The sequence below is a fragment of the Rhinoraja longicauda genome, chromosome 28 (genome assembly GCF_053455715.1).
Source record: "Rhinoraja longicauda isolate Sanriku21f chromosome 28, sRhiLon1.1, whole genome shotgun sequence".
Classification (NCBI taxonomy): Eukaryota; Metazoa; Chordata; class Chondrichthyes; order Rajiformes; family Arhynchobatidae; genus Rhinoraja; species Rhinoraja longicauda.
In genome coordinates this window covers 28,568,985-28,590,898 of record NC_135980.1, presented here as the reverse complement: position 1 = coordinate 28,590,898, position 21,914 = coordinate 28,568,985, and the positions used below count along the sequence as shown (strand labels likewise).

At 45.6% G+C, this 21,914-nt stretch overlaps 2 protein-coding genes across 3 annotated transcripts in view; one reads left to right on the top strand and one right to left on the bottom strand.

The window, feature by feature from the left end:
* The window catches only part of sppl2 (signal peptide peptidase-like 2), a 46,724-nt gene extending 25,103 nt beyond the window's left edge, over positions 1-21,621 (bottom strand). For both annotated transcript variants that reach the window (XR_013549099.1, XM_078424226.1), the window contains exons 1-9: positions 21,427-21,621; positions 19,974-20,093; positions 17,569-17,751; positions 10,376-10,465; positions 7,829-7,968; positions 6,417-6,556; positions 4,107-4,203; positions 3,865-3,975; positions 2,735-2,816 (exon numbers count right to left, since the gene is read on the bottom strand). Coding sequence is in view for 1 of the 2 variants with exons in the window: in XM_078424226.1 (XP_078280352.1) it covers positions 2,735-2,816; positions 3,865-3,975; positions 4,107-4,203; positions 6,417-6,556; positions 7,829-7,968; positions 10,376-10,465; positions 17,569-17,751; positions 19,974-20,093; positions 21,427-21,498 (1,035 nt within the window). In the remaining variant the exon portion in view is untranslated. The remainder of the gene's footprint in view (positions 1-2,734; positions 2,817-3,864; positions 3,976-4,106; positions 4,204-6,416; positions 6,557-7,828; positions 7,969-10,375; positions 10,466-17,568; positions 17,752-19,973; positions 20,094-21,426) is intronic.
* An 88-nt stretch (positions 21,622-21,709) lies between these two features.
* The window catches only part of lsm7 (LSM7 homolog, U6 small nuclear RNA and mRNA degradation associated), a 7,133-nt gene continuing 6,928 nt past the window's right edge, over positions 21,710-21,914 (top strand). The window contains exon 1 of the mRNA XM_078423622.1: positions 21,710-21,820. Coding sequence (XP_078279748.1) covers positions 21,815-21,820 — 6 coding nt within the window. The 5' untranslated portion in view covers positions 21,710-21,814. The remainder of the gene's footprint in view (positions 21,821-21,914) is intronic.

Genomic DNA, 21,914 nt, shown 5'->3' with positions numbered 1-21,914 from the left:
GCTTGTACTGGAGCCTACCAGGGAGAAGGCAATTCTGGATTTAGTGTTGTGTAATGATCCTGATCTGATAAGGGGACTAGAGGTAAAAGAGCCATTAGGAGGCAGTGATCACAACATGATAAGTTTTACTCTGCAAATGGAAAGGCAGAAGGGAAAATCGGAAGTGTCGGTATTACAGTATAGCAAAGGGGATTACAGAGGCATGAGGCAGGAGCTGGCCAAAATTGATTGGAAGGAGGCCATAGCAGGGAAGACGGTAGAACAGCAATGGCAGGTATTCCTGGGAATAATGCAGAGGTTGCAGGATCAATTTATTCCAAAGAGGTGGAAAGACTCTAAGGGGAGTAAGAGACACCTGTGGCTGACGAGGGAAGTCAGGGACAGCATAAAAATTAAGGAGAGGAAGTATAACATAGCAAAGAAGAGTGGGAAGACAGAGGATTGGGACTCTTTTAAAGAGCAACAAAAGTTAACTAAAAAGGCAATACGGGGAGAAAAGATGAGGTACGAGGGTAAACTAGCCAATAATATAAAGGAGGATAGCAAAAGTTTTTTTAGGTACGTGAAGAGGAAAAAAATAGTCAAGGCAAATGTGGGTCCCTTGAAGACAGAAGCAGGGGAATTTATTATGGGGAACAAAGAAATGGCAGACGAGTTAAACCGTTACTTTGGATCTGTCTTCACTGAGGAAGATACACACAATCTCCCAAATGTTCTAGGGGCCGGAGAACCTAGGGTGATGGAGGAACTGAAGGAAATCCACATTAGGCAGGAAATGGTTTTGGGTAGACTGATGGGACTGAAGGCTGATAAATCCCCAGGGCCTGATGGTCTGCATCCCAGAGTACTTAAGGAGGTGGCTCTAGAAATAGTGGAAGCATTGGAGATCATTTTTCAATGTTCTATAGATTCAGGATCAGTTCCTGTGGATTGGAGGATAGCAAATGTTATCCCACTTTTTAAGAAAGGAGGGAGAGAGAAAACGGGTAATTATAGACCAGTTAGTCTGACATCAGTGGTGGGGAAGATGCTGGAGTCAATTATAAAAGACGAAATTGCTGAGCATTTGGATAGCAGTAACGGGATCATTCCGAGTCAGCATGGATTTACGAAGGGGAAATCATGCTTGACAAATCTACTGGAATTTTTTGAGGATGTAACTAGGAAAATTGACAAGGGAGAGTCAGTGGATGTGGTGTACCTCGACTTTCAGAAAGCCTTCGACAAGGTCCCACATAGGAGATTAGTGGGCAAAATTAGGGCACTTGGTATTGGGGGTAGGGTACTGACATGGATAGAAAATTGGTTGACAGACAGAAAGCAAAGAGTGGGGATAAATGGGTCCCTTTCGGAATGGCAGGCAGTGACCAGTGGGGTACCGCAAGGTTCGGTGCTGGGACCCCAGCTATTTACGATATACATTAATGACTTAGACGAAGGGATTAAAAGTACCATTAGCAAATTTGCAGATGATACTAAGTTGGGGGGTAGTGTGAATTGTGAGGAAGATGCAATAAGGCTGCAGGGTGACTTGGACAGGTTGTGTGAGTGGGCGGATACATGGCAGATGCAGTTTAATGTAGGTAAGTGTGAGGTTATTCACTTTGGAAGTAAGAATAGAAAGGCAGATTATTATCTGAATGGTGTCAAGTTAGGAGGAGGGGGAGTTCAACGAGATCTGGGTGTCCTAGTGCATCAGTCAATGAAAGGAAGCATGCAGGTTCAGCAGGCAGTGAAGAAAGCCAATGGAATGTTGGCCTTCGTAACAAGAGGAGTTGAGTATAGGAGCAAAGAGGTCCTTCTACAGTTGTACCGGGCCCTGGTGAGACCGCACCTGGAGTACTGTGTGCAGTTTTGGTCTCCAAATTTGAGGAAGGATATTCTTGCTATGGAGGGCGTGCAGCGTAGGTTCACTAGGTTAATTCCCGGAATGGCGGGACTGTCGTATGTTGAAAGGCTGGAGCGATTGGGCTTGTATACACTGGAATTTAGAAGGATGAGGGGGGATCTTATTGAAACATATAAGATAATTAGGGGATTGGACACATTAGAGGCAGATAACATGTTCCCAATGTTGGGGGAGTCCAGAACAAGGGGCCACAGTTTGAGAATAAGGGGTAGGCCATTTAGAACGGAGATGAGGAAGAACTTTTTCAGTCAGAGGGTGGTGAAGGTGTGGAATTCTCTGCCTCAGAAGGCAGTGGAGGCCAGTTCGTTGGATGCTTTCAAGAGAGAGCTGGATAGAGCTCTTAAGGATAGCGGAGTGAGGGGGTATGGGGAGAAGGCAGGAACGGGGTACTGATTGAGAGTGATCAGCCATGATCGCATTGAATGGCGGTGCTGGCTCGAAGGGCTGAATGGCCTACTCCTGCACCTATTGTCTATTGTCTATTGTCTATTGACAACTTTAGTAGCAGCATGGATGTTTCAGTTGGCGGGAGAGGGGATATAAAATCATTTGGAAAAGGATCTGGTGATAGTAGACATGCAATAGATAATGGCCAAAAGGTCTTTGCAAGGTAAAATATACAAGGGAAAAAAGTTTTTTTTCCCCAACAGGGATTAGGTTCCACCAAGAATCAGTGCAATATATGGATGTTCTGTAAACTTTGCTGCAAAGTACTGTAAATGAATAATGTACATGTCTGACAGAGGGAGTAATGGGATGGTAAACAAACATTTTGAGGCGTTACATCACAATCGGTTAGTGTTCAGCGAGCACAACTCACAGTACCTTGAATGTTGGCAGTCTGATTGTTTTCAACATGTAAAGGCAAAAGGCAATCCCGAGAGTGTCTTGTAAAATCCATGCCCACCTGCAAAATAAAATCTGTTCAGTGCCTCAAAGCTCAAGGGCTCTAGTGATTTACTGCATATATAAACAACCTAACCAATGATATTATTCAGTACCACAATGCTGTACACTGAGTAAGTAACGATATTATTCAGTGCAATAATGATGTACACTTCATCAGCTCAGACTAACCTTGATCACTGAACCATCGAAGACACTCATTTAAGAATATATCGTGACATGTCTTCAATTAATTTTGACGTTAGTAAGTTACTCTTTGAACAAAGTAAAACTAGGAAGTATAAACTATCAATCTGTGAGTCTCAACCTGAAATGTCACCCATTCCTTCTCTCCAGTGATGCTGCTTGTCCCGCTGAGTTACTCTAGCTTTTTGTGCCTATCTTCGGTTTAAACCAGCATCTGCAGATCCTTCTTACACAATAGATGTGTGTTTGTAATGGAGACAGAAAAGACTGCAGGTGCTGGAATGTAGAGCAGAGAAAATTGCTGGACAAACTCAGCAGCTCTGGCTCATCAATTGGTTTATCAATTAGTTGGTTTAAGAATTGGCTTATCAATTGTTTCAATCTATCAACTGGTTCTGGAATTATCAATGTTTTGGGTGAAGATCTTGCATGAGTGTGGAGAGGGAAGATAGCTGGTATAAAGAGGAGAGGGAGGATGAGACAGGGGCATGTGGACTGAGTGAAAGGTGGACTGAGGAAGGGTGAGGGATGATGGGCAGATCAAACCATCATTCATATTTGTATGAAAATCAACTTTAATGTCAGAGGCTAAAGAGCATTAAAGAGAAACAATATATATATATTCCTTGAACATGCAGGAAATATTACTAGAAATCTGTAAACAAGCAAGGGGAAAGTTCAGAACGAAAGCAGTGAATTTAAATAACAATTGGTAATTCAAGGTCTCTGTAATCAGAAACGTTTTTTTGGCAAAGTCACTCGATTCATTTTTCAAGTGCAGAGCAGTGAATACAATATGCTTGGTGACAGGGAGTTCCGATAAATTGCAAGATAAAGAACAAGGCTTTTAAAAAAAAACATACTTATCCTCATTTCTGAACACGGCCCACACATAACTAACAGAGGCACAGAACAGGCCCAGAAGCAACATCCGCACTTGGGGTCGTTTGTGAGTACACGGCAGGTATGGAATCCTGAATGGAAGTGGAGAGAAATAAATGCCAGAGGAACATCGAATGGACAACGGTGAATACTAAAAACCAGCATTATTTTCACACGAGTTTCGTCGATTTCAAAAGGGTCATATTTTAAAATTACGTGATACCTGCATTCACAGAAAGGAATTTTCTGAACAAATGGGGCCAGGCAGCTGTAAAGTCCAATGGAAGAAGCGAGACAGAAAATTCCTATAATTGCGTACACTGGTTTAGAGAAAGGGAAAACATAATGTGAGAAATGCTAAACAGAAATATCAAAGTAGTTTCTAAAATTTTGCTCCCTGCCGCACTTACAAAACGATGCCATCTAATTACCACTTGAATATTTCCTTGTAAATTTGTTTATTGCCCATTGTCCATAGAGCTCATAGGACCATCAGAACACCGCTCCCAGCCTTGGAGGGCATCTACAACACACGATGCCTCAGAAAAGCCACCAGCATCCACAAAGACTCTTCACACCCCTACAACAGTCTGTTCGAACTTCTACCATCGGGCAGACGATACAAGGCCTTCTACGCCCGCACCTCCAGACTCAGGAACAGCTTCATCCCCAGGGCCATGGCTGCTATGAACCGGTCCTGCTGAGCCGGATGGTCACATCGCACAGTGAACCGGCACAGATCTACTTGCACTTTACTCTGTTTTAAAACTGTTCTAATTTGTTTAATTGGGTTGTTTAAATTAATACTGACTAGCTAATTAATTTATTGCATCGTGTGGGAGGCGCATTCCCAATCTCGTTGTACCCCTGTACAATGACAGTAAAGATATATTGTATTGTATTGTATTGTATTGTCCACCCATTTCTTCTGTGGCAAAAAAACCCAATCTAAGTTTTATTCTTCCAGAGACCAATTATTCTCCTCACCTCACATTTTCGGCTTTTGAAACTGGGCAATCAATTTTAATAGGACAGCTGTGAATGGATAGAATGGATGTGGAGAGGATGTTTCCACTAGTGGGAGAGTCTTAGACCAGAGGTCGTTGTCTCAGAATAAAAGGAAAGGAGATGAGAAGGAATTTCTTTAGTCAGAGGGTGGTGAATTCACCGTACCTCAGTACACGTGACAATAAACTAAACTGAACTGAGTCTCCCTTCAGAGAAAGGTTCAGCTGCAGGAAACTGAGAATCTGTGGAATTCATTGCAATAGACGTTTGTGGAGTTCAAGTCAATGGATATTTTTAAGGCGGAGATTGACAGATTCTTGATTAGTAAGGGTGTCAGGCATTATGGGGAGAAGGCAGGAGAATGTGGTTGCGAGAAAAAGATAGACCACCCATGAGTGGCGGAGTAGACTTGGGGGGCCGAATGGCCTAATCCTGCTCTTAGAAATTATGAGCCATCCAGGAGTCTCACCTAAGCCCAATGTGGATCTTGCTCAACAATGCACATAATAATTGAGCCCAGCTGTTTCAGAAGATAGGCAATTTTCTTTCTCTTATTTTTTCAATTGAGATCAGTCAACTCAAGAGCAAGTAGATCAGAGAAAGGGAAACGATGAAGGAATGGAACTGGAAATCTCTTTGTTACACACATGAAGCAAAGCTCCATGTATTCTTTGACTCTCCCCATCAGTCATTATGGGTTCTATGTTGAGATTGTTCTTGTTGGTACCTCAATGCATTTAACCTACAATAATAGGTTTAGGACGGCACGGTGGCGCAGCAGTAGATTCGCTGCCTTAAAGTGCCAGAGACCCGGGTTCGATCCCGACCACGGGTACTGTCTCCACGGAGTTTGTACATTCTCATCGTGACCTGCGTGGGTTTTCTCCGGGTGCTCCGTCCGGTTTTTGATTGCTTGAATTTTTTTTGCTTGAAATTTGGTGCAGGAGTAGGCCATTCGGCCCTTCAAACCAGCATCACAATTCAATATCTACCCGTATCCCTTGATTCCAGTAGCCCTAAGAGCTATATCTAACTCTCTCTTGAAAACATCCAGTGAATTGGCCTCCACTGCCTTCTGTGGCAGAGAATTCCACAGATTCACAACTCTCTGGGTGAAAAAGCTTTTCGTCATCTCAGTTCGAAATGGCCTACCCCTTATTTTTAAACTGTGACCCCGGGTTCTGGACTCCCCCAACACCGGGAACATTTCAGAAACATAGAAACATAGATTTCCCCAACACTCCAAAGACGTGCAGGTTTGTAAGTTAATTGGCTTCAGTAAAATTGGTAAATTGTCCCTAGTGTGTGTCGGATAGTGTTAGTGTGTGAGGATCGCTGGTTGTCGGATAGTGTTAGTGTGTGAGGATCGCTGGTTGTCGGATAGTGTTAGTGTGTGAGGATCACTGGTTGGGGCGGATTCAGACCTCGTTTCTGCTCTGTATCGGTTAACTAAACTAAAAAAACAATATTAATGTGCAACATCTAACCTACTGGGTATTTGCAAATTCAGTAAGCAGCCACATACCTAGCTGATTGTAAAAGTAGTAAAGGAGTACCAGCATTGAGCAGCACATCACCACAAAAATACAGATCATAATTGGCGTCACATCAATAGTCTCATCTTCTTGTTTGTCCGCCCCATCGTGCTTGTGCTTCATGTATCGCCTTTAAAAACAAAATAGATTATAAATAGGCACACGTTATGTAAAAGTTTCACATTATTGCAAAGTGCACCCTGAAGATTCAAACATGACAAGGGAGTTTTCAAAAGGCAAAATGCTGCCTGAAAGTAAATGAAGGCAAAAAGAGCTAAGAAAGTCTCGTAAAAATTGGAAACCCATTCAAATAAATAGTGACACATATTATTTCATCCCTTCAATTCTGTGACAATGACAATACCAGGTTAGTTAAAGAGAGCATGGAGGTACATTGTGATTAAATATTAAAATTTCCACCTGTGGTGCACAGATTCAAAATGAAATAAATCCGGGGTTTGAAGTTACCGCTCATTGACGAACACAGTAGCTTTTGCCTCCCGATCTAGTTTCTAAAGTAATGACCAAACACATGGAACTAGGGCATGTTTGACCCTTAGAAGCAGGGTAAATATCAAAGGTAGACACAAAATGCTGGAGTAACTCAGCGGGTCAGGCAGCATCTCTGGAGAGAAGGAATGGGCGACGCTTCTTCAGAAGGGTCTCGACCCGAAACGTCACCCATTCCTTCTCTCCGGAGATGCTGCCTGACCCGCTGAGTTACTCCAGCATTTTGTGTCTACCTTCGATTTTAACCAGCATCTGCAGTTTTTTTCCTAGGGTAAACATCACACTGATACTCTACAAGTTAAATCTCTAGGATTCGATCCTACTTTTGAGGCAGAAAGAAGAAACTTTTAAACTGGACAGTTTGCAACATCAGATATGCAAAAAGAGAACGAGAATAGAATTGGTTATGCAGATAATAATTCAAAATTATATATAAATATAATGCAAACAGCTGCCTGGCAGATAGACGCAATATGCTGGAGTAACCCAGGTCACGTAACCCAGGTCACGTAACCCAGGTCTCCGGAGAAGAAGAAATAGGAGAGTCAGGGAGTGAGGGACAGGGTGTCATTGTCACAGAATTAAGAGGATGAAATAATATGTGACACTATTTATTTGAACGGGTTTCCAATTATTACAAGGCTTTCTTAACTCCTTGGCCTTCGTTTACTTTCAGGCAGCATATTGCCTTTTGATAGAGAGTGCTGCCTGACCCGTTGAGTTACTGAGACGCATTTTGTGTCTATTTTCGGTTGAAAACCAGAATCTGCAGTTCATTCTTGCTCATTTGTCTGGCAGAGTCAGACAAGCTGATTGGAGCATTATCCACATGTATCATGGGCCTTGTCTCACCCCAATCTGATTGTCATTTCCACTCAGCATGATAACTTACTTTTTCACATCTTTGCTTCCTGCCCAGTAGCCGCCGATAGCTACTGTACCGACTGCCATTACAAAGATAACCACCATGTTATAGTCCAGGAACGGTTCATTTGGGGCATACATCGCCGCTTTGATTGGTTTCCCAAAAGTCTGTTGGGGAAAGAGAGCAGGCTTGAAGTTTTCAGTTCACTAGTTAACATTGTACATCACTGACTGTACAGGTTGTAGAAGTCCCTCCATAAAATTGACATGCTGAACTTTTTTAATGGTAAACTTATGATTCTGCTCTGCCTCCTCACCTTCTAACAGCTAATGATAGCATCTGGGTTTTCGTGTCTTTGGGGGCCACGTATTTTGGATATCGACAGACAAAGCTATGTCCCATTTTTAACAATTCCCAGGAAACAAAGTACATGATGCTAATTGTTTTGCTATTCTGATTTAATCTGTAACAATACAAGACACATGAATGGCAATAATAAAACAATCATAAGGCCAACATTCAACCACAGTATGCCAACAAGTAAACGATACAAGTGCCAAACGGCACTGCAGTGCTTGGCATGAACTGACAGAATTGCAGTTTTCGGCAAAGTGGGTACAATAATTGCAATATCTCAGTGTCTTTTAATGACTGTTTCACTTACGTTAATTAAACACAGCATCCTGCTTCAAAGCTCAATAATTGAGAGAACCCCGATTGCTCAGAAGATACTTTAAATTAAATCAGTAAATGAGACCGCAACAATCAATCAAATCTCTAGTTTGGCAGGATCTGTTCTCTTTGAAGTAGTTCCTGATTATTACCAGCAGTGATGCCAACAATCTCTTGACTGCCTTGGTCCAGAAACTAGAATGGGTGTAGAGATTTACGAGGATGTTGCCAGGACTCGAGGGCCTGAGCAATTATTGGGAGAGGTGGAGCAGGCTAAGACTTCTTTCATATGAGCGCAGGAGGATGAGTGTGATCTTATAGGTAGGTGTTCAAGATCATGAGAGGAATAGATAGGGTAAATGCACAGAGTCTTTTACCCAGAGTATAGTTTATTAATACTCATCGAAGGTATTTATTCACAAAATGCTGGAGTAACTCAGCAGGTCAGGCAGCATCTCAGGAGAGAAGGAATGGGCGACGTTTCGGGTCGAGACCCTTCTTCAGTCTGAAGAAGGGTCTCGACCCGAAACGTTGCCCATTCCTTCTCTCCTGAGATGCTGCCTGACCTGCTGAGTTACTCCAGCATTTTGTGAATAAATACCTTCGATTTGTACCAGCATCTGCAGTTATTTTCTTATACTACTTATTAATACTCATGATCACTATGTGGGCTCATTCAATACTAGCGAGCACTATTTGCCACACAGGAGCAGATGATGGCTGGCAGAAATCTGTTCTATTCTTCAGTTCCAGAATAGGTGTAATTAATATCAGGTAGGTTAGAGAAAGGGAGTTAAAGCTTTTGAGCTCCTTGGTCAATACAGGACAATTTGGGGAGGCACAGTAGCGCAGTGGTAGAGTTGCTTCCTCACAGCGCCAGAGACCCCGGTTTGATCCTGACTAGGAGTTTGTCTGTGCGGAGTTTGTACGTTCTCCTTGTGACCACGTGGGTTTACCCCGGGCCCTCCAACATTCCAAAGACGTGCAGGTTTGTAGGTTAATTGGCCTCTGTAGATTGTCCCTAGTGTGTAGGATAGTGCTAGTGTGTGGATGATCGCTGGTCGGCGCGGACTTGGTGGGCTGAAGGGCGTGCTTGCACGCTGCATTAATAAACTAAGCTAATTGAGATTCTCCCGCCCAGTCATTGTTCATGGATGTGCGTGGCTGCTGAGCATGGGGAGAAGGAGGTGAGACAGTCTCTCAGAACTGAAGCAGCCCTGGGCTGGAGAGGCAGATGCCACATGTGATCTGAGATGCAGTGAATTACATTCTTTAAATGAGAATACTGCAGCTCATAGTCCTAGAGTGGGGTAACAGGCCCTTCGGCCCAACCTACCCATGCCGACCAACATGCCCCATCTACGCTAAATGTGTAGGAACGAACTGCAGATGATGGTTTACACCGAAGATAGACACAAAATGCTGGAGTAACTCAGCGGTTCAGGCAGCATCTCTGGAGAGAAGGAATGGGTAACGTTTTGGGTCGAGACCCTTCTTCAGACTGCGTCTGACCCTTCTTCAGACCGAGTCTGAAGAAAGGCCTTGAACCTGAAACGTCACCCATTCCTTCTATCTAGAGATGCTTCCTGTCCCGCTGAGTTACTCCAGCATTTTGTGTCTATCTCCATCTACACCAGTCCCACCCACATGTGTTTGGCTCATATCCCTCTAAACCACAGTTAAATCATAACTGCAGATGAACAGTTAACAACGTAGGCGCTTGCATGCACAGTGTTTGCCAATTAATTTCAGTCAGCTTTCAGATTCCAAATGCTCCGCAGTTTTCTTCCTCGCATGTCTAACAGCCTATGGCTGAGAGATTCAGTCACTGACCCACTCCGAACAGCAGTAAATACTTTCAAAACACCACACCCTCGAACATGGACACATGAGATGCTTTACCTTTGATATATCAAGCATGTCATCGTAACCGAGGAGAGCAACTGGGATATCAATCTCCTCGTACTGACTCCCATTTCCACCTGGGGGCACCTGCAAAGTCGAAGGGACAACGTTTCTACATTAATCAAACATGATAGTTTACACTGACATATCTATGATCATATTGTTCTATTATGCATTTACTTAACAGTTTTAAGAAATGCAAGATGAGAAAGCAAGAGCCTTGGGCACCGTCAGCACAAACAGTACATGCCTTGTCATTTGTGCCAACGTTTCCTGTAGATTCACCACGAGGAAACTGATAATTGGCAGAATAATAAGCAACACATTTATTCCATTACCAGTGGATTTCCCATGGTACTGCTCATGAAGCTATTAGAGAAATAGCCGGAGCAATCTAAAAAAAAAAGCACAATCTGGGGCTATATAAAAAGATGCAAAGCTATGGAAAACAAAGTCATACCACTGGAGCGTCAAAAAAAGGGACACAGAGTCTTAGAGTTGCACAGTACTGATATAGGCCCTTTGGCCCACTGTCTATGACAACCATCTTACCCACCTAACAATCCCACTTGCCTGCATTAATTCCGTATCCCTCTTCTCGACCCGAAACGCCACCCATTGAATCTGAAGAAGGGTCTCATAAGTTATAGGAGCAGAATTAGGCCATTCAGCCCATCAAGTCTACTCCGGCATTTAATCGTGGCTGATCTATCTCTCCCTCCCAACCCCATTTTCCTGCCTTCTCCCCATAACCCAACACCCGTACTAATCAAACCCGACCCGACACGTCACCCATTCCTTCTCTCCAGAGATGCTGCCTGTCCTGCTGAGTTACTCCACATGCATGTAGAAGGCCACTGGAAATCAAGGAATTGCACAGTGAGGGCAACATGGTGGCACAGCGATAGAGTTACTGTCTCACGGCGCCAGAGACCGGGTTGGATCCTGACTAAGTGTGCTGTCTGTACATATTTTGTACGTTCTCCCCGTGACCTGCGTAGGTTTTCCCCGGGTGCTCTGCTTGCCTCTCACACTCCAAAGACGCGCAGATTTGTAGGTTAACAGGCTTCGCTAAAAATTGGATAGCGCGCAACAAAAGCTTTTCATTATACCTCGGTGCACGTGACGTGAACTAAACAAATTGTAAAATTGTCCCTCGTGTGTAGGACAGTACTCGTGTACAGGGCGATCGCTAGTCGGCGCGGACTCAGTGGGCCGAAGGGCCTGTTTCCGTGCTGTATCTCTAAAGTCTAAAGGTGGGATGGCTTCAGGATGGAACAGCTCGACTTGGCAAGGAGCTAAAGACTACACTTCCCCAAGGGCAAGCGCAGGCTCGGCGATCGCTTCGCTCAACAACTGCGCTCGGTCCGCGTTGGCCAAACTGATCTCCCGGTGGCCGAGCACTTCAACTCCCCCTCCCATTCCCAGTCTGACCTTTCTGTCATGGGCCTCCTCCAGTCCCATAGTGAGGCCCACCGGAAATTGGAGGAACAGCACCTCATATTTCGCCTGGGCAGCTTGCAGCCCAGTGGTATGAACATTGACTTCTCCAACTTTAGATAGTTCCTCTGTCCCTCTCTTCCCCTCCCCAGATCTCCCTCTATCTTCCTGTCTCCACCTATATCCTTCCTTTGTCCCGCCCCCCTGACATCAGTCTGAAGAAGGGTCTCGACCCGAAACGTCACCCATTCCTTCTCTCCCGAGATGCTGCCTGACCTGCTGAGTTACTCCAACATTTTGTGAATAAACACCTTCGATTTGTACCAGCATCTGCAGTTATTTTCTTATAATAAAATGTCATGGTTGGCAGCACGTTTAACACAATGATGAATAACCAATGGAGACAAGGGAGCAAGTGTGCAAATTATTAGAAACATGAACAAAAGGTAAAACAAAGGCAGCAAAGCAACTGTTGTCCCAAGAGGACTCAGAGAGAACCTGCAATGGCAAGGAAGGCGGCGTCACCCGCAGGCCAGTGTGGAGAACTGAAGCCATTGAGGACCCACTCCACAAGAATCTTTAAAATTAAATGTCAACACCCTTTCAAGTATCAGTTTACTTTGCTAAAGAGTATCAGCATTCATAAAATACTTGGTACAAATTACATCATTTCCAGAGGGACTGTTGCACGTAACAGATGGTAGAGCTACTGCCTCACAGTGCCAGAGACCCAGGTTCGATCCTGACCTCGGATGCTGTTTGTGCACATTCTTCCTGTGAATGCAAGAATTTCCTCCGGTTTCATCTCACACCCCAAAGACATGCGAGTTTGTAGGCTAATTCTACTCCGTAAATTGCCCCTAGTGTGCAGGGAGTTTAATATTTAAGAAACAGTTAGACAGTTACATGGGCAGGACAGGTTTGAAGGGTTATGGACCGAGTGCAGGCAAGTGGGACTAGGGTTGCTGGGACATTGTTGGCCGGTGTGGGCGAGTTGGGCCGAAGGGCCTGTTTCCACACTGTATTACTCTATGACTATGAGTGGATGAGAAAGTGGGAAAACATAGAACTAGTGTGATCTGGGTGGATCAAAGGGCCTGTTTCCAGGCTGTATCTTTTTTTTAAAAACCTTCTTAACAGATTTATGAATCCTAGGAATTCCTCCAGTAATACCTGGATTCCAAAACCTAAATGTGTAAATAAAGTTTATCATCCTGCGTACTTTAGAAATAAGTTAAAGGTAGACACAAAATGATGGGAGTAACTCAACGGGTCAGGCAGCATCTCGGGAGAGAAAGAATGGGTGACCTTTTGGGTCGAGACCCTTCTTCAGACCTTAGAAATAAGTTACACATCTGTGGGTAGCAGCTGGGGTGTACATTGCCACAAAATGGCTTGGAAGAATTACAGGACCCTTGCATTCAAATGTGCAACTTATTGCATGAATAACTAAATAAAAGCAGAATATAACATCTTGCCCCACGATCACGATTCATTCACCCACATTTTAAAATTATATCATTTTTATTTTTAAATATTTACAGTGGCAACTTTGTTTTGTTCGAAATTATATCAAGTACTGGGTAAACTCTACATATCAAAGTTATAATGGGCCGGAGCTCATCCTTCCAATGGCACCTTGAGATAGTGGTGGTAAGAACAGGTCATGCCTGTTAGGAAGCACACCATGAGGTTCCTGTTCATAGACCCACTGAACCAGAAGAATATCCTAGATACATTCCACAGCTGAGTACTGTGCACTAGTGTGGTTTAAAACCAGTCAAACACAATTGCTCAACTCGGGTTACTGATTGTGGATGATCAGCCATGATCACAATGAATGGCGGTGCTGGCTCGAAGGGCCAAATGGCCTCCTCCTGCACCTATTTTCTATGTTTCTATGATCACTAACACGAGGAGCAAGGTATTGGGAAAACCCAATGGGACTAATGGCAGACAAGCTGCGTGGTCCTGATGGCCTGCAACAGAGAGTTTCAAGCAAGTGGCTGCTGAGATAATGGAGCCATTGATCAGGATTTCTCAAAACTCATCACATCCGGGGAAGGTAATAGCAGATTGGAAAACTGGTTCCATTATTCAAGAAGGGAGAGAGATTTAAAAAAAACCTACAACAGATTTAGGTCTGTTAGCTTAATAGCTGTTGTTGGCAAAATATCAGAATCAATAAATCATTGGAGAAATAGTTATTTAGAAAAGCTTAATGTAATCAAACCAAATCAACATGATTTTATGAAAGGTAAATCATGTTTAAGAAACCTGTGTACTCCCTTCCCATTCCCACATTGACCTTTCTGTCCTGGGCCTCCTCCATCACACTCCACAGTGAGGCCAAATGCAAATTGGTGGAACACCACCTCATATTTCACTTGGGCAGCTTACACCCCAGCGGTATGGACATTGAAGACACAAAATGCTGGAGTAACTCGACGGGACAGGTACCATCTCTGGAGAGAAGGAATGGGTGACACTTCGGGTCAAGACTCTTCTTCAGTCTGAAGAAGGGTCTCGACCCGAAACATCACCCATCCCTTCTCTCCAGAGATGCTGCCTGTCCTGCTGAGTTACTCCAACATTTTGTGCCTATATTCGGTTTAAACCAGCATCTGCAGTTCCTTCCTACAGTATGAATATTGATTTATTTAACTTCATTTAACCCTCGCTTGCCCTCTCTCTCCGCCCCTCCTCCACCCTAATTGTTGTACTAGTTTCAATGTCGTCCTGGTGAGTCCCATTATAACTCGTTTTCACCTCGCCCAAGGCCTGTATCCTTTATCTTCGTTACTTTTTTGCACATCTTTCATTCATTTCTTCTATATCGGGGAATACGCCCGATCTTTATCAACGGGGACAGTGTGGAGAGAGTGTCCAGCTTCAAGTTTCTGGGCACTCACATTTCGGAGGACCTAACATGGTCCAATAACACTGCTGTGCTGGTCAAGAAGGCACAGCAACGACTGTTCTACCTAAGAACACTGAAAAAGTCTGGTCTACCCCAACAGCTGCTGACGACCTTCTACCGCTGCACCATAGAGAGCATCCTAACACATGGCATCCCTGTGTGGTACCTCAGCTGCATGGAGGCAGAAAGGAAAGCTCTTCAGCGGGTAGTCCATACAGCTCAGAGGACCATCGGAACACAGCTACCAGCCTTGGAGGGCATCTACAACACACGATGCCTCAGAAAAGCCACCAGCATCCACAAAGACTCTTCACACCCCTGCAACAGTCTGTTCGAACTCCTTCCATCGGGCAGACGATACAAGGCCTTCTACGCCCGCACCTCCAGACTCAGGAACAGCTTCATCCCCAGGGCCACAGCTGCTATGAACCGGTCCTGCTGAGCCGGATGGTCAAAACGCACAGTGATCCGGCACAGATCTACTTGCACTTTATTCTGTCTTAAAACTGCTACAATTTGTTTCGTTGGGTTGTTGTTGTTTAAATTAATTAAATTGTTGCATCGTATGGGAGGCGCATTCCCAATCTCGTTGTACCCCTGTACAATGACAATAAAGATATATTGTATTGTATTGTATCTCTCCATATCACCATCTATATCTCTCATTTCCCTTTCCCCTGGCTCTCAGTCTAAAGAAGGGTTTCGACCCGAAACGTCATCTGTTCCTTTTCTTTAGAGATGCTGGCTGACCCGCTGAGTTACTCCTGCTTTTTGTGGATATAAAGCAGAGTTGAACTAGAGGACCCTGCAGATATAGTGTTTTTTTCTTGTTTTCAGATTTTTTTTGACAAGATGCTTCAAGAAAGGCTGGTGCACAGGATAGAGCTCAAGATATTAGGGAAAGTACTTTAACGTGAATTTATGGTTCATTAAGACAGAGAAAACTAAGAGTAAGAATAAATTAGTCTTTTCAAGCTAAAAGGATATAACCGGTGAGAGCCAAGAATTAGTTCTTGACCCTCAATTATTTACAATTTATGTTACTGACGAAGAGGATAGGACGGAGTGCAAGATATCCAGGTTTGCCAAGTTCACGGAGAGAGGTGGGTGGGAAGGTTGTGATGAGTACAGTATATTAGGAGTCTGCAGCTGGATGCAGATAGGCTGAGTCAGTGTGTCGGTGAGGGAAAGCATGAGGTAATGCACTTTGGCAAGAGGAATCTAAAGGCAGATCATTATCTAGATGGAGAAAGTCAGCAGACGGGTGGAGTACAGAGAGATCTTGGTGCTGTTGTGCGTGACATGCAGCAAGTGCTTAGACATGCTGGCTGGATAGCACGCAACAAAAGCTATTCACTGCACCTCGGTACACGCAACAATAAACTAAACTGAACTGAACAGAAAGGCTAAGGGCGCATTATCCTTTATTGCAAGAGGGTTGGAGTTTAGAACTAGGGAAATGTTTTTACAATTGTATAGAGTACTGGTGAGGCCGCACCTGGAACATGGTGCACAATTTTGGTCCTCTTAGCTCAGAGAAAATAAACTGACATTAAAGGCAGTGTTGGCGTGATGTTGCCTTTTGAAGAAGAAGGACCTAGAGTTTGGAGACAAGTTTGAAAAGGAGGGATAGGTCACAGATTAAAAACAATTGGGGTGTTTTCTCATTCTCTCAGGGTCTTTACAACATTCTCAAAGGACAGTGGAAGCAGTGTCTTTGGATATTTTTCAGGCAGGCATAGATAGATGAAAAGCCAGGGAGTGGAAGGTTTCCGAAGAGGGCAGAAATGAGGTGCTGAGGAAATGTGCCTCGATCTTATTTAAATGGAAGAATAGGTGTGAGGACATAAGTGATTAAATCCTTTGTACTTTTCTATAACTTTCAGACGTCATATTTCTTTAACTACATCAATTGAAGAAAATTATTCTAATAGGCAAGGAATTGAACACTGCCAATCATCTCACACAATATATATATATATTTTTATCACATTTCTCAAACTTAACAAACCCAAGATAGACACAAATTGCCGGAGTAACTCAGCAGGTCAAGCACCATCTCTGGAGAAAAATCCAAGACTGTCACACTTAACTTTGATGCCGAGACTCAACGTTGATTCTCTCAGGGGCCCACTGGGTTTAGACCCACATCAAAATGACTGTGCTGCCTCATGTATGAATGGTGCGGCCAAATCCTCTTCAATCAATGAATGAGGCCAATGTGTAACTTTCAACGCCAGGCGTAAATGGTGAAGCACATCACCTCCCAGTGTCCTGAGCTGTAAATAAACTACTGGGGGAGCTCAGCAGGTCAGGCAGCATTGGTGGAGAGAAATGGACAGGTGACATTGCAGGTTTGGACCCTTCTTGCTCCAAGTGTCTCCTTTGATTTTTTTCATCGGATATCTTAAGGATACCCACAGATGATGATTAAGTTTGGACTACCTGAATGTCATTAATTTGCAAAAGTTTTGACAAGCAATGTGAAAATGGCCACCTTGAAACCTGTTATGTAGGAGACTTCTTTACTCACACTCGAGGCAGCTAAAATTCAAATTCAATATGAGTGCATAACATAGGCCCTTCATCCGCCTTAGCACTCCTTGGGAAATGAAGCAGCAACAGATATATCCTTGCTAAAACAAAAGAAGAGTGAGGTGGGGGCAGACCGGGGGACAAGTGGACGGGGTTTCCGTTCATTATTGCTGAGAAACGTTTGCCATTAACTTCTTACGCAGTCTCAAGACTAACAGGTGTCAAGAGTAACGTGAAATTCGTGACAGCCACTGCCAGCCAGGCCAGATCCATTTTACTCTCTAACTTGTCTTACCAGGCTCTCTCTGCTGACGATGATCAGACCCTTGGCTCCATTGATTTGTGCAAGCCGCACTTTATCATAGAATGTACAGTTCCCACGCATCACCATAGCAATTCTGTAGTTAAACCCTTGCAGCGGCACATCGGAAGGTGTGCACAGCATGGAAGATGTCAAGTCTTGGACCTGCAAGAGAGACTGAAAAAGAACTCCATTTTAGATGCAGGTTAAACAAATGGCAATATGTTTTCAAACGAGACTTTTTGTAAACCTAAAATGCTTCCCAATGAAAACAAACTACGTTGTCCATATAATACAATGTCCTGCGCTGGTGTGGGTGCAGATGTTGCTTAGATTGGATGGCTTAACTTGTGGGGAGGGATTAGATAACTGGACCTATTTTCCCTGGAGCGAAACGACTGAGGGATGACGTGATAGAGGTATATGAAATTGAGAGGCATAGATAGGGTACATAGTCAGAATCTTTTCCCCATAGTGCAGATGTCAAGTGGGCACAGGTTTAAGATGAGATGAAGCAGATTTAAAAGGGATTTAAGGGGATTTTTTAAAATTACACTGAGTGTTTTTAATATCTGTTGCTTGTTGCCAGAAGAGGTGGTGCAAGCGGATGCAATCACTACATTTAAGAAACAGTTAGACAGGAACTTGAATAGGCAATGCTTAGATAAATATAGACCTAAAGCGTTTAGATTAGAATAGAGTAGATGGGGAAAAAAGGTTGCCATGAACATGATAGGCTGAACAGCTCTGTGATGAGAGTTGTCCCGATGCAGGGTCTTGACCCAACTCATTGACATTTGGAGGGATATGGGCCAAAGCCGGGCAAATGGGACTAGCTTAGATGACGTACTTATCATAGAGTCATACAGCGTGGAAGCAGGGCCTTCAGCCCAACTTGCCCACGCTGACCAAAGTGCCCCATCCATTCTAGTCCCACCTGCCTGCATTTGGCCCATATCCCTCCAAACCTATCCTATCCACGTACTTGTCCAAATGTTTTTTTTTGTTTAACGACGTGATAGTCCCTGCCTCAGCTACCTCCTCTGGCAGCTCGTCCCGTACACCCACCACCCTGTGTGTAAAAAGGTTTTTTGAACTAGGGTGAAATTGACATAACACTGATCATTAAATGATACAAATCTATTCATTCTTAAAAGTGAAAGATACCGAGAAGAAAGCTAGGCAGGAGCTGCATTCACCGCTTGATTCTTATTCCACCAACATTTTATAAGCTTCTGGATCCAGGCAGAGCATCTGTTAAACTGCCATGTTGAAACCATTCAGCGACATGCAGCACAGAAAAAATGGTGGCTTATGACTGAAATTCTTTCAGTGAAAATTCTAACAAGAAGCCTAAAGGAACTGGTGGCATTATGACTGGCATGTCTAAAACATTACACTTGGATGCAAAATTGAGGCCTAAAGCTGCACATTTTAAAAAAACATCTCCCTTTCTTTGAACATTACTGACAATTCGGATAATACCACTTTGCAATAGCCTTGGGGTTTTTTTTAGATGTCAAGGTCATTTCTGAAATGTCACGAATTTACATAAAAGAGAAGCCTGGAAATGTTACTATCTTATAGCCTATTAAAGCATCTGACTTTCAACTCTGTCCACATCTAATCCCAGAGGTAAAATCTCTGATTGCACCACTTTTGTAAGCAATACAACAATGTAATGAGGAGAACTAGGGCTGCACAAACAGTGTAGGGAGGAACTGCAGATGCTGGTTTACACCGAACATGGACACAAAATGCTGGAGTAACTCAGCGGGACAGGCAGCATCTCTGGGGTGAAGGTCAAGTCCCTTCTTCAGACTCAATGGGTGCCATTTTGATTCGAGAATAGGGACTTGGAATTAATGCAGGCAAGTGGGATTAAGTTAGATGGGTAACATGATTGTCATATGACAGTGGGCCAAAGGGCCTATATCAGTACTGTACAACTCTATGACTCTGTGCCCCTTTGTTTTTTTGTTCCAGTGGTGTGACTTTATTTCCATAGGTTCCATATCCATGACTAAAACCTTTTCAGTCAGAGTTGTAAATCTGTGGAATTCACTGCCTCAGAACACAGTGGAGGCCAATTCTCTGGATGCTTTCAAAAGAGAGCTAGATAGCTCTTAAAGATAGTCAGGGGGTATGGGGAGAAGGCAGGAACGGGGTACTGATTGTGAATGATCAGCCATGATCACATTGAATGGCGGGTGCTGGCTCGAAGGGCCAAATGGCCCACTCCTGCACCTATTGTCTATTGTCTATAAATAGACCTGTCAGGACTCCCATGTCAGGAGTACAAGATCCATTTATGGATCAAGCAGGCAGGGCAAGTTGAAGATGCACATGATGATTATCTTATCCAGGGTTTCATTGAATGTTACCCAATCCATACTTACTGCTTTACTGAGATCGTGAGGTAAATATGCCCAGGAGGGGTTGAACTGGATACAGTAATCCTTTGCACTTCCATGCTCTTTATCCGAAAGCACGTTGACCATCCCATACTCAGCCAGCACCTGCATATTCCAAAGCAAAATGCATCATATTGTCAGCCTCGAATGTAAAAAGTATAAATGACGTCTGCTGTGTTTAATTTAAATACACAACTGGAACACCAGCTGAAAAACACCGGGGGGTGACATGGATGGGAGGGGTACGCGGATGGGAGGGGGTACGCGGATGGGAGGGGTTACAGGGATGAGGGGGTACAGGGATGGGGGGGTACAGGGATGAGCGGGGTACATGGATGAGGGAGGGGGTACACAGATGAGGGGGGGTAAAGGGATGGGGGGTACATGGATGAGGGGCGGAACAGGGATGAGAGGGGTACAGGGATGGGGGTACACGGATGAGGGGGGTACAGGGATGAGGGGGGTACAGGGATGGGGGGTACACGGATGAGGGGGATACAGGGATGAGGGGGGGTACAGGGATGGGGGGTACACGGATGAGCAGGGTACTGGATGAGGGGGGGGTACAGGGATGGGGGGTACAGGGATGGGGGGTACACGGATGAGGGGGGATACAGGGATGAGGGAGGGGTACATGAATGAGGGGGCATACAGGGATGGGGGTGTACACGGATGTGGGGGGTACAGGGTTGAGGGAGCAGTACACGGATGAGGGGGACACACAGATGGGGGGGTTCAGGGATGAGGGAGGGGTACACGGATGAGGGGGGGGACACAGATGGGGGGGTACAGGATGAGGGGGGTACAGGGATGAGGGGGTGTACAGGGATGAGGGGGATACAGGGATGAGGGGGGTACAGGGATGAGGGAGGGGTACACGGATGAGGGGGACACACAGATGGGGGGGTACAGGGATGAGGGGGGTACAGGGATGAGGGGGGTACACGGATTGGGGGGGTACAGGGATGAGGGGGGTACAGGGATGAGGGGGGTACAGGGATGATGGGGGTACAGGGATGAGGGGGGGTACACGGATTGGGGGGGTACAGGGATGAGGGGGGTACAGGGATGAGGGGGGTACAGGGATGAGGGGGGTACACGGATTGGGGGGGTACAGGATGAGGGGGGTACAGGGATGATGGGGGTACAGGGATGAGGGGGGGTACACGGATTGGGGGGGTACAGGGCATGAGGGGGTACAGGGATGAGGGGGGTACAGGGATGAGGGGGGTACAGGGATGAGGGGGGTACAGGGATGAGGGGGGTACAGGGATGAGGGTGGTACAGGGATGAGGGGGACACACAGATGGGGGGGGGTACAGGGATGAAGGGGGTACAGGGATGAGGGGGGGTACAGGGATGAGGGGGGGTACACGGATTGGTGGGGGGGGGGGGGGTACACGTCCCTTGTCCCCCGGGCCCGTGTCCCGCCGCTGACCTGGGGAAGCTGCAGCGCGATCAGCAGCAGCAGCAGCAGCAGCAGCGGCCGCGCCGTCATCGTCAGCGCCATCTTCCCCGCCCGGGCCCGGGCCCGGTCCCCGCCTCGGCCGCCGCTCGTTCGCTCCCATGGACGCGGTCGACTGCCGGCCCGGCCTCTGCTCGCCCACGACGCGGGAGCGTGCACGTCACGGACGCGGGAGCGCGCCCGGACAGACGCGGGAGCGGGCGCGCGCACGTCGCGGACGCGGGAGCGCGGAACGCCATGGACGCGGGAACGGGAGCGCGCACGCCACGGACGCGGGAACGGCGCCACTGACGCGCCCCACCGCACCCGCTCGGGGTTGGTTAAAGGACGGCGGGGTCGCCACGGGCTGCCGGCTAGAGGGATGGCGGTGAGTGAGGGAAAGGGGGGGGGGGGGGAGGGGGGGAGAGAGAGAGGGGGAGGGGGGGGGGGAGAGAGAGAGGGGGAGAGAGAGGGATGGGGGG